The following is a 12,959-nucleotide window of genomic DNA, read 5'->3' as shown; positions in this document are numbered from 1 at the left end:
CTCGTTATTGTGCATGTGCCTGTGAGAGTGTGCGTGTGTGTGTGTGTGTGTGTGTGTGTGTGTGTGTGTGTGTGTGTGCATATGTACGTGTGTGTGCATGCGTGTGTGTGTGTGTAAGAGGGTGTGTGTAAGAGGGTGTGCTTGCACATGTGTGTGTATATGTGGAGATCATGGGTCAGCTTCAGGCATCTTTCCTCAGATGCCATCCATTTATAGATTATAGGGTCTCTTACTGACCTTGTAGGCTATGATGGTTGGCCAGTGAGCCCAGAAATCTGCCTGTCTGCCTCCCAGGGAGAAAGTATAAGCAAGCACTACCACAGCTATAATTTTTTAATGTGAATTCCGGGGGTTGAACTCTCAGGTATTCAGACACTCGCAGGGAACACTTTACTAAGTAAGCTACCCCTCTGTCAGCCCTAACCCACTACTTTTTCCTCTAGTGTTTTTGGACAAGTATGAACAAAGTACAGTTTCACACTTCATGCACTTAATGTGTTAGATATCATATAGTGATACTTCCTCACTTTGCAAACAATAAAAATTTAACCTTAATAACTAAGTAATGGGTCAGAACACTTCCACGTTGGTAATGTTAGTTGGCTGTCCCATGTTGCATTTCTCCCTTCCCCATGAAGGATATTCATGATATTAACTAGCATTGCATTGCATTGGTATCCATGAAGATTGCTCTGAACTTCACATCACCCTGTACTTTTCTGCTCTTGACAGTTTTACAACCAAAGATGAGCTGGGAAAGGCTGGACCTCAGTTGCTGACCCCTGGGCAGGTGGGAGACTCGTCAGAATCCTTCAGTGCTCCAGAGGATGAGGCCCCAAGAGAGTACCAAGGCAATGACTCTGACTCAGATGGACCCATCTTGTACACTGATGATGATGATGATGATGAAGAGGATGATGATGATGATGATGGCAGTGGAGAAAGTAAGACTATTTCCAAGAGGCGGGGGAGGAAGTGATATACAAAGAGCCACCTACTATGCACTGTCTCCTCTCAAATTAGAAGAACTGTATCTATGCTAGTTAGAACTGGTGATACAGACCTTTAATCCCATCTACATGGAAGGACAGAGCAAGTCTATAGGAAGTTCAAGGCAAGCCTTGAGTACAGAATATGTTCAAGACTAGCCTGGAAAACTTCATGAGACCATGTCTCAAGCTAAAATGTAAAAACAGGCTTGGAGGATAGCAAAGTGACATGGGTTCCGTTCCCCGTACTGCAAGAAAATACAGAATGTGCCTGTCCCAAAGTTTAGCCCAGGTTTTTCTTTCCCAGAAGTGGATGCTGCATAGATATCTCACATCTTCATCAATTGGTTAGACTGAACATTTGTCTTGGTACAAACAATCTAAACTCCCTAAGAACAGAGGCTTTTCCCAGGAAAGTCAAAGGTTGGCATTTGTCCGGGGGCCTGTTCTTGAAGAATGTTGGGAAGGTAGGGGTTCCTTAGCTTACTGGAAGTGTTAGAGAATTTCGCTCATTTTATAATGTAGCTTGAAGAGAGAGGAATGAGTCAAGAATGACAAACACTTTGCTGAAGTTCAACATCCCCGCTTGTCCACTATCACTAAGATAGGGTGACTTCTAGAAAGAAAGGGTTCTAAGGGGAGGGCAGACCATGGTTGTGTCTAATTAGATGGCTGGAATGTGCTGTTACAATGGTGTTTTGTTTTGGTTTTGGTTTTGCATTTTGCTTTACTTTGCTTTTAACGTAGGAGAAGTGTGACTTGGGAGAAATTCAATGTGAGATTGAATTTATAGATGATTAAAAGTGATTACTATACCAATGATTCACTAGAAGTTTGTTAAATTTCCCTTTGTTAGTATCCATCTGATAGCTATGGTCTGCTGGTAGGTCAAGGATGCTGGGTGACTGAGGGTTAAAGCATTTGTATATAGGGTAGGCTCTCTGCCAACATGAAGCCTGGCTGGGGGGAAGAGGATGAGGAGGATTAACTGTACAGAAGAAGGAGAGAGGATAAGCTTTTGACTTGAAAAGAAAGCAAAAGCATTGCACAATCACTGACTTCCATGGCCCACCATATCAGCAGAATAAACTTCAGCTATCACCATCCAAATGATGAGGTGATACTTCCAAGCTTGTTCATGGTGTCTTGGGATCTCTTTTTCCCAGAACATTAAAAAAAAAAAAAAAAAAAAAAAAGGAAAAAATTCTTCAATTCTTTTCCAAAATGAACTATCTGCAACTCAACCCCTGTCCCCTTTGGACTGATTAGGTTTTTCCTCTTGCATGCAAGTAAATTGGCCTGGGTCCGGTTAAAGTCCAACCACATGTAACCAAAGCCCTGCTAAGGTAAAAACTGATGTACCTATATTTCTGCCCCTTTTCAACCCTCAGGTGCATTGGCAAGTAAGATAAGACGAAGAGATACCCTTGCCATCAAACTTGGCAACAGACCATCCAAGAAAGAACTGGAGGATAAAAACATTCTTCAGCGAACATCTGAAGAAGAAAGGCAGGAGCTGCGACAACAGATCGGAACCAAACTGGTCAGGTACTTGCCGGGGAGTGACTGTAGCAGTGACTAATTCCTGTTCTTTCCAAAGTCTCTTCTTGGTGCGTTCACCAGGATTAGGTCTCAAATGGTGAACCACTCACAAAATGTACCATTTGGTTAGTTGTCCAGTACCTTTGAGATTCCAAAATCTATCTCAGATGTCAGTAGAGTTTCCCAACTGCTGATCCAAGAGGATCAGTTATGAATCCTCAGGCTTTGATAGATAGCTGGTCTACATTGCAGTTATTCAACTATGCCATTGTAGAGAAGATGCAAATAATATATATAAATGAATGAGCCTAGGAGTGCCTTAATAAAATGCATTTACCAAAAAGGGTAGCATGAAGGGTTTGGCTTGAAGGCCACAGCTGTCTACCATCTGTTCTAATCTGAGGACTCACTGGGATTTTTATGTGACAGCAATGAGATTCCATCATGTGGGCTGTAAAACTGGAGACATGCCAAGCCTCTCTGGTCTAGCCTTGTCCTAGTCAGGTAAGCAAGCACAGCCCTCTATCCACACATAGCCCTTTAGCTTGAAACAAGTGGGCCATCGGACATTGCTTCTCTCTCCCCCCGACCTCCTGTGCTGTAGGCCTTCTGGTTTTTGCCATGCATGCCTTCAGAAGTTCATTTAACTAGACTTTTAAAACTCAGGTTAACTCCTTCACACCAAAGCTCTTCTTTCTGATGCCAGCTTAAGCACACTCGAGTGTCACTGTCTTCTCCCACTTTGCACACGCACCAGGGCACATCACTGGGAGAAGGGAGCCAGAATGGAGGAAGCTGCTCTCCTTGCATATCATCCTGTGGGAAGGTCCACACCAGGGCCATTCTCCACAGGGAAAGAATCCCCTAAGGCCCTTCTCTGCCAAAAGGGTGACTTTTAGTGACAGCAGCTGTGGCTCCTATCTGAAAGGAAGGGTCACCCTCCTAAGGAATCCTGAAGGAGGCCTGGGAATCCCCAACACTTGTGACTCCCTCCAGGACTCTAGGAGTCTTCCCACTGGAGTGCTTTCACCTCAGCCCTAAGCATCGACCATTTCCTGCCTCAGGAAGGAGCTGGCAGAAGTCAAGGGAACTTCATGTCACATTTGTCTTCTTCACAAGTACAGCCAGGGGCCTCTCTGGGGCCCAGGGGGAGAGAAAGGGGACTGTTGGGAACTGAGCAGCTCCTTTGTGACAGAACCACTGTTTCTCACTGATAGATTTTTTTATACCATCCCTCTACACGACATGCAGGAGAACATGGAAGAAATGTGTTTTATTCTTTTATTGGCTTTGTTTATGTTTGGCTGTTAAAATTTCTAATTGCTGAATAATAATGCATATAAAGTGATAGCAAAATAAGATAAACTCCTTAAAAGCAAAGAATATTAATACAGTTTATCATGGTAAATGATTTTTAAAAAAAAAAAAAGTGAGCCACAGTAAAAGGGTAATCACTCACTTGGTAAAGTGCTTGCTATGCAGGCATGGGGACATGCACGCCGTCTTTAGCACCCAGGTAAAAATTGTACTATATTACAAAAGCCTGAAACAAGCGAAAATTAAAGGTTTTTATAAATGATACTAAATATGTTAGTGCCTAAATAAAACCTAAAATCATTTTTAAATGAGCAAAGTTTCCCTACTCTTTTATTATAAGTGTCTAGTCGTAGTTATTTGTAATGGAAAAAATATATATAAATTATAGGACCGAAATGCTATTATCTGTAGTTCTATGCCTAAAAAAAAGTGAGAAAACAAACCTGCTACATAATAACTTCTGCAGGTTAAAAAACATCTAAGGTTAGTCAGTCAACATCAGCACCACAGTAATACCAGTCCCTGGCACAGAAGAGGGGACCACAGCAAGTGGGGGAGGTGGCCTTCACAGTTCTCTCAGCAGCCATTTTAAATAACCAACAACGGTTTCTTTAACCTGAGGCTCAAAATACTTCCTGTGCAGACTACCACAGTGGATGGAATGAATTTAGAGAGACAGTAAACATTTTAGCAGTGAGAAAAATTCATCAGACAGGTTCATCAGCTGTGCCACCAGCGTGACGTTCGAAGGAGAGTGGATGTATTGGCTAGAATCAGAGCCTCTGATGGGGTTTTGATTTTATCAATGAAAACAAGGACAAGGATCACCTCGTCTACCGTGAGCTAAAGCATCATCCACTGAGATGGAATGAGGGACCCCTCCATGGCACAGTTTTAAGATGTTTGAGGCTGCGATATGCTTATTAGTGAGAAAGGACTAGTCACAGTCAGCAAGTCTGGGCTGAGGTGGAGGCCAGCAGTAAAGTGACAGCTTAGCAAATGTAAGACCCTCCGTTTGTCATAAGCACGAAAAACAAACAAATGAGTGAACGTGTGCATGCATGCATGTATGAAAGAATTAATTAACTAATTGTTAATTAATTGGATGTGAGCTTATTTAGAACTGAAAAGGCTACTGGCAGAAATATATTTACAACAAGATAGACGATTTCCACTGCTTGGTGCCACTCATAAAACAGAGTTCTTATATTTAAGACTTTTACTACCTGGACCACGACAAGCATCCAGTAAAGTTACATGTTAATGTTTAACTTAAATTGCATATAAATTATTAAACTAGTGGAGCACAACTAAAAACTAAGCCTGAGTTTACTGGAAATCAGCATACGTTGTTCTCGATTGATATTTTTGAAACAGTTGAATGCTATAATAAAATAATTATAAAGCTATGTCTTTGCATAATGATTCTATCTGGGACACATATGTAAGGAGGAAAGGATCTACAATCATTCTTTAAAGGGTGTCTTATAAAGTTATTTATGATGAGACTGTTTAGAACGGGGACAAATTAAAACAAGCCAAGTGGACAAAACCAGGGTACTAATATAGAAAGAGGTTAAAGAACAAACAAAAAACCCAAAAAATCAAAAACATCAGTGTGGAACATCAGTCTTCAGTCTGCTTCATCAAGGATTCCTTGGAGATGGTGCCCAGACTTCCTTGGGAAGCACAGGAAGTGAAGTGTGGGCATAGATCAGAATAGAGACCAGTTCTAACCATCCATTGTGGGTACCACCTGTATCTTTTATGAGCTAATATCCCAGTGACACCCACCAAATATGTAATATCTTTTTTAAGAACACACATGATCTGTAGCTTTAATTTTTTTTAATGCAGTAAGGTTTGTTCCTAATAGTATACAAATGTTAAAGAATCGTTTTTCAGTGAACACTATGCATCTTATCCATCCTACTCTGGATTTTAACCACAACTAGAACTTAGACAACACATTTAAGTCAAATAAGGTAGGGGCGGGACGTAACTCCAGCATTTGCTCATGCTTAAGTTTAAGCAAGTTTGTCCATCTTTTTCTTCAAGTGGGGAGCTGTCAGCTACCTTGCTGAATTGTTTTAAAGACTCCAGACACAGTAAGCATCTAGCACAATACCAGAAACTTTGAGGGTAGGAACAAAAAGTAGATGTGGCTTTCCTCATGGTTATCTGTGCTGAACAAAAACCAAGTCTTCTTCTACATGCTCTCATGTGTGGAGAAAGAACTTAGAGGCTTCCATTCTTTATGCAAGACAACCTTCAAGGTCCTCTTTTAATCAACTGTAGAATTTTTTAAATTCTTTTAAAATTTACTTTGTATTAAATTTATTATGAACATATTAGATATCACAAATCATCTCCCAGTCACATGTTTGAAAACCTAGATAGTCATTCTTTTTTCTCTCTCTCCATTAATATATTTATTTATCCATTTTACATTCCGATAGTTGCCTTTTATCCTGGTCGCCCCTCACAGAGTTCCTCCCCCATTCCCCGTCTCCTCTGAGAAAGTGGACACCCCCTGTGAACACTTCCCTGACCCCCCACACTCCCCTGCACATCAAGTCTCTGCAGGGCTAGGCACAGATAGGCAACATCTTTAGGGACAGTCCCTGCTCCAGTTGTTGGGGAACCCACATGAAGACTGAGCTGCACATCTGCTATGTATGTGCTGGGGAAGGGGGTTGCTCGGTCTTTGGTTGGTGAAGGTAGGAAAAGAAAAGAAAGCATTCCACCAGTAAGAGAGAGCTAGTACACCTGGGCATGAGAGACTCCAGTACACTGGCAGTGCATACTCATAGCACACAGTATAGTCGGGTCATAGACTCCAGATACATAGCTATAGTTGTTATCTTGGGCCTATTGTGGACTCTGTAACTCATTTTAATTTCAAAGTAGTCCCAATGGAGATCTAACTTCAAGGAAAATTCGAGCAAAGCTCTGAAATGATCACTGGTTTGACATGTTCCTACCATTGAGAATTAGGTATGTCAAGAAAATAGCACATTAAAGGCAGTCACCTCTATGTGTATATTCATCATAATTTACACAAATTCAGCATACATTCCAAGGAAGTCTTTCACTATGATTAACAAGAAATAAATCATGTAAACAAGACCAAGAACAAAGCTATAAGGAGTTTCTAGGAGTTCCTGCTCTCATGTAAAGCAGCTAGCTTCTAATCCTGGATGAGCCTGGCTTATCTCACCAGCAGGAAAGAGGGAGCCACATAGCTTAAGATAACTTGCAGGGCCTGACACAGGATTTACCTTCAAACCCTGAGAAGCATAGATTGTGCAACTCATAACATTGGTGTGAACTTTGCAACAGCAGCTGAGTTGAGGCACCAGTGCGCTGTACATTAATTAAGTAAGCTATCATTTAAGCCGATGTAACATGCCAGGGATCCAGGAGTCCAAGCACTGTGTGTTGATTCCTTTCTTACTGGGCAGTCTAGAGGAAGCTGGGCCACCCAGCATGATAGAGTTTCTCCTTCTCTCTCCACAGAGGCCTAACAGCCAGACTCCTTCTGCTTTATTAATTTCTTATGCCCCTGGGTAATCTCATCTGCAAGATCAAAGCTGGCTCATAACACCATGTTCAAGTGTAGCCTATTCAAGAAGGACATGGAGAACAGGGACCACACACTCATCTATGTCAAGGGGGGAAAACAATTTTAAAAGCTCACTCTGTTCATGTCCTATCCCACACTGGGCTGCTAGGGAACCCGGGATCTGTGCCCAACCAAAGTCAGATGCCTGTCTTTCAAGGATGAGTGAAGGGTAGAGAGTCAGAAGTCTGAGCCGCTCTCAGTAGTGTCTAAACAGATCGAAGGGGGAGATTTATCTTACAGGCTTAAATTTTTAGGTTTATTTCTCAAGATATGACAAAGTCTAGCTTCGCTGTTTTGTTTGTATCTTCCACCCAACGGGCCTCATTTGTAATTTAGGGTGTATCTATTTTGTAACCTGTAGTGTATATTGTTCATTTTGTCCTTGTAGGAGACTCAGCCAGAGGCCAACAACAGAAGAATTAGAGCAAAGAAACATCTTAAAACGTGAGTGTATGAGGCTACGCGGAGACCCCTCGGGTGATCAGTAACGAGGTGCCCCCCCCCAGAGATGAGTATATGAGGCTATGCGGAGATCCTCGGGTGATCAGTAATGAGGTGCCCCCCACCCCAGAGACAGCCTGTCCAGCAGGAGGGAAACATGATTCACAGCTGCCTTACATGGCCCACGTATGTCACATACATTAGCTAGATGCTTACATATCTAAAAAAATAATTTCTTGGTTTTCATATTTCATGTTTATGGCTTTAAGCCTGGTGTCCCCTAAAGTGGAACCCTACTCACAGTAATTGTGTTTGAGAAAGAAATGTATCCCATGTGTTTTTTGCTCAAATATTAAAGCGAATGCTCTAGTCTACTCAAATAACTGCCAGAGAAGGAATCCACAAGGAAATCAATCAAACATCCCTATATTGTTATGAATAATACAGTTTGTTGCTAGGTTGAGCAAATGTCGCAATTTAAATTATGGTGAGAGGGGTTTTGCAAGGCATTTCATTTTCCTCTGTTGAGATAACTCCTCTTCTTTCTTGGATTCTTTGTGGTTTCTTGAAACCTAAAGAGTTCTCCATTCACTGCCCTACTCTGTTTTTCCATTCTGATTGCTGGTGGCTAAGTGTGGGAGATCCCACTAGAAACATGGTCTCCTGCTGTTCTCACAGGATGGCCGCTAACCTCAGTGAGTGTAAAGGCAGAGTCAAGCTGAACTTATAGATGTTAACCTAGGTCCGAAAGAGCTTTTAATTTTGTGAAATCTCAAAGGATGAGAATGTTCAGAATCCCCGAGCACTAGAATAGCTCTGAGCCAGTGGTATGGGAACATCCTTTCAACCAAGATGGCAGACTACAGTCAGCCTGCTGGATGACCCCACACTCTAATATGAGTTATTTTCTTTTCTAAAGGAAAGAAAGATTTTTTGTAGTATATTATAGGACTGTTGCCATAACTGAAACAGCCCACTGATGAACATTCAGGCAGTACAAGAAGGACCAACCACCTAGTCTGTGGCATAGCTCTCCCGCTGCACTTTTTCTGGTTATTTGTGAGCATAGCTTGAGCAGATCCCCTCAGAGTGCTACCTACTAATGTGTAGAATTGCCCATCTGAAAGACAAAGTGGCTGTGGCTTTAAAAAACCCATAGGCGTCAATATTTTCTCTGAAGAGTTCCTGGGACATTCTCACTAAGTTAAACTTTAAGCTCAAAGGTGGACTGTGAGCTGCTGTGTGAACAAAGGGTATGTCTTACTGGATGTCTGATGAGATACTTTGAAAAGAGGGCCTTGCAAATTCTGGGTAATTCTGTCCTTTGGGACTGATGTGCCAAGCCACAGTGGAGTTAAGTTATTTGAGGAACTCTTTCATGGATCCGGAAATTTATTGCATGTTGATCTTAAATGCTGTGTTGGCTTTTGTACCCTCTGTTTTCCTGGAGGTTCGGGAAAGATTGAAGGACCAAAGTCAACTTCATCTTGACTCTACCCTGTTTTACTTCCTTCTAAGTTCGTGTTGATTCTGGAAACGGGAGATCCATTTCCAGTCTGTAGAGGCAGATAACTGGCTCTCGATCCCCTGACAGAGGCCAAGAGAAGCAGGCAGAGCTGGGGAGGTTCTTTCCACTGAGCTTAGCCCACAAACACTTTGTTCAATCCCTTGCTTCTGCACTCTTCTGTATTTTCCTCTTTCTGCTCAGCTATTTTATCTCCAGTTTCTGTTCAAAAGTAGCAAGAATGTCTAAATGAAGACACCAGAAGACTCTCTCTGTGATACAATGTGGTTTTTAAGGTCATCTGTTGGGGGCTGAGAAAGTGATTCAAACACAAAGTAGTCAACAGCTCTTTAATCCAGGCCCATCACTTTCATAACAGTGGCTGAGGTTATGAAGTACCTCAATAAATACCAGTAGCTTCTCTGTAAGGACATGGGGAAGGCCTGATGTCTTAGTATCGTGTCCCTTATCTTTCCCAACCAGAGAAGTCAACTCTGGCTGATCAGGAAAAGTGCTATGTGCTTTTCCATAGAGGACCTGAGGCAGAATGCATTGCTCTCACATTCAGCTGCGAGTGTCATTTTAAATGTATTTTCTACAGAGGAGAAAAAAATTAACCCAGGCCACTGAGTTCTGAATCTTTTCCTTCAACAATTAACTGTGAATTTTTTTACTCCTACAAAAAGAAAATGATGAAATTATACAGAAGTCAACTAACCACCATCCATATTCTGTTGACATCCTTATTCTTCATATAGCCATTAAGTTTTTAATGTATATATTAATGTGTGTGTGTTGATAAATACATACATACATTTCAAAAGTTTATAAATGTATTTTCATTTGTTGAAAATACCTAAATGTATGTTAACATATATCATATATATATACACACATTTCAAAAGTTTATAAATATGTTTTTATCAGTTCAAAATAGCTATGTGGGGTCAGTAAGATGGACCAGCAGGTCAAGGCACTGCCACCAAATCTGACAACTTGAATACAATCCCCAGGACCCACACAATCTACTGCCACAAGTTTTCCTCTGACCTCCACATGTGTGCTATGGCAGTGTGCTTGTGAACACAAATACACTAAATAAATAAATAAATAAATAAATAAATAAATAAATAAATAAAATGTTTAAGTAAAGGAAAACGAGACACAACAAAAAGCCACCCACATAGAAACACATAGCAAAAAGATCAACAGAATCACAGAGAACATATGGGGAAGCCCAGTTCGTTTTATCCCAGTCAGTGACTCAAGAGAGCACTGCTACCCCAGTTGTTAGGTTTGTTCCTTTTTCCTCTATTCTTAGCTAATCCATACAACTTCAGGCCCACACTGATCAGCCAGGCAGTTTTCTGCAGTGCTTACCATCTTTAAAGTATGTGTATTGGTGGAAGGTTTTTCACACGCTTCCCTGTGGCTGTCTGAGGCAGCACCCCTCTACTCTGAAGCAAGACACTGACCAAGAGCTCTGTCATTTCCTCCGTGGAAACCCTTCAATCCATCCCAATGCCCCAGGCAGTTTACATGATGCTGCATGGTTAATCTGCTAATTAATCAACAGCTAGAGAAAATGACGGGCCTTAAATGGACACCTCACTGAATATTTAAGTACTAACGTCAAGATATACCCTTGATCCTGTACCACTCTGCAAAGACTCAGAGGCTACTCCATGGCAGCCCCTCCATCCCTCACCCACTTTAGAAGTATCACATCAAACGTGGGAAATATTAAAAGCCAGTTCCTGGTGTCAGGGAAGAATTCCCAGATCGTAAAATGCTGTTTACTTAAGTTAACTGGGATCAGCTCTTCCCTTCTTAGATGTCACTGGCTGTCACCTTGTTGGACAACATCCTTAAATGGTAAAACTAATATTCCCTTCAAAGAAATGACATTTTACATAAGGAATGAAAACCTTTGAGATTGTGTGTGTGTGTGTATGTGTGTGTGTGTGTGTTTGAAAAAAATGCCTTTAAGAAATGAAGCATGGGAAGTGGGGCCCTGCAGAGATGGATTAGCAATTGAGAGCATTTGGTGCTCATGCAGAAGACCCAGGTTCAATTCCTCTGATTCCCATGGCAGCTCACAGTCATCTTCAACCTCAAACCCAGGACATTCAATGCCCTCTTTGGACCTCAGTGGACACCAAACGCACACATGGCATACAACACAAATGTAGGCAAGACACTCCTAAAATAAAATGAATAAATTTAATTTTTTAAAGGTGTAGCTTTCACAAAAAAAGAAATACAGCATGGTAGGCATATGGGAAGAAGTGACTAAAATTATACTTAAGGGTTATATTTTTCTTTTAAATACAGTTCTTATAAGAAGTTTGGAATTTGTCTAATATGTATAATAATATACAATTCACAAGCTTCATTCAATTCACATTAAGTAATTGGCCCTTTGTGAACATTTTAAGGAGACAGAGAGAAGCAACTGATTGTTTTTGTGAAGCAATCAGCAAGGCTTACAGTTCATTCATAAGAAATCTGTTGTAGAATCAAATTAATTTGATGAAGGAACTTGAAGTTATCTCGTCTGAAGGGTGATTTCTGTTTGTATTGCTGTAATATAATGACATGGATCATCATCTTCCTTGTAAATTAAAAGATGTATTTCAGAAGAATACAGAAAGTTCATTATATCCAGAGAAGAAAAAAAATGTATAGAAAATGTGGTGGGGTCAATGAGCAAAAACCTCCAGCTTCTGTTCATATTCAATATTAGCTTTATATTGTAACACCAATGACCTTGGTGGTGAAAAGTCCATTTGAATTTTCACAATAAGTATATTTTAGGGTTGTGGAAATTGCTTAATCAGTAAGGTGATTGCGGTGCAAGCAAGAAGACCTTAGTGGGACATAGTGGGATGTGTTTACCATCTCAATGCTGATGAGGCAGAGACAGGTGAAGTCCTGGGGCTCTCTCCCCAGACACCCCAGCCTGATCAGTAAGCCTCAGGTCTCTGTGAGAAAGACTTAAAAACCAAGGTAGAGAGCAGCAAATGATGACATTCAAAGTCCTCTGACCTACACACACACACACACACACGCACACGCACACGCACACACACACACACACACACGCACACACGCACGCTCATAGATATGTTAAATAAAGCCTTTCCATAGAAGAGAATTTTCCTGAAGCTTTCAGTTGATCCCTTCTATAGTGCAGTCTGTCTTCATTAGAATCCCTAAAATATAAGCCTTGGCATGTATTTTACTGTGAAGTAAAATTATTGCTTCACTTAAACACGGACGAGATACAAGAAGCAACAGACAGATGCTCTTCAAATATGCATACCGTATATCCTGAAAACTGTTTATTTCTTTTAAAATTCTCAACTTTTTTCTTCCAGTCCTGTCTGTTTGGACTGCGTGGAATTGCACTACTTGATGAAGCACTAGAGAAAAAGATGACTTTGGAAAGTTAAAGTCACAAGAAAATAAATAATTCCCACCCACAGTACAGCATAACCCCATTCAGAACGTTGGTTTGAAAGCCAAGTTCCAAGGAATG

General features: G+C 41.1%; 1 protein-coding gene across 6 annotated transcripts in view; it reads left to right on the top strand.

Moving 5' to 3' along the window:
- Phactr2 (phosphatase and actin regulator 2) overlaps positions 1-12,959 on the top strand; it is a 255,936-nt gene that overhangs the window by 223,187 nt on the left and 19,790 nt on the right. For all 6 annotated transcript variants that reach the window (XM_076926887.1, XM_076926885.1, XM_076926886.1 and 3 more), the window contains 3 exons: positions 733-944; positions 2,381-2,537; positions 7,862-7,917. In XM_076926887.1, coding sequence (XP_076783002.1) covers positions 733-944; positions 2,381-2,537; positions 7,862-7,917 — 425 coding nt within the window. The remainder of the gene's footprint in view (positions 1-732; positions 945-2,380; positions 2,538-7,861; positions 7,918-12,959) is intronic.

This window comes from Arvicanthis niloticus, chromosome 28 (assembly GCF_011762505.2).
Source record: "Arvicanthis niloticus isolate mArvNil1 chromosome 28, mArvNil1.pat.X, whole genome shotgun sequence".
NCBI lineage: Eukaryota > Metazoa > Chordata > Mammalia > Rodentia > Muridae > Arvicanthis > Arvicanthis niloticus.
Note: the sequence above shows the minus strand (reverse complement) of the source record. Positions and strands in the feature narration are given on the sequence as shown.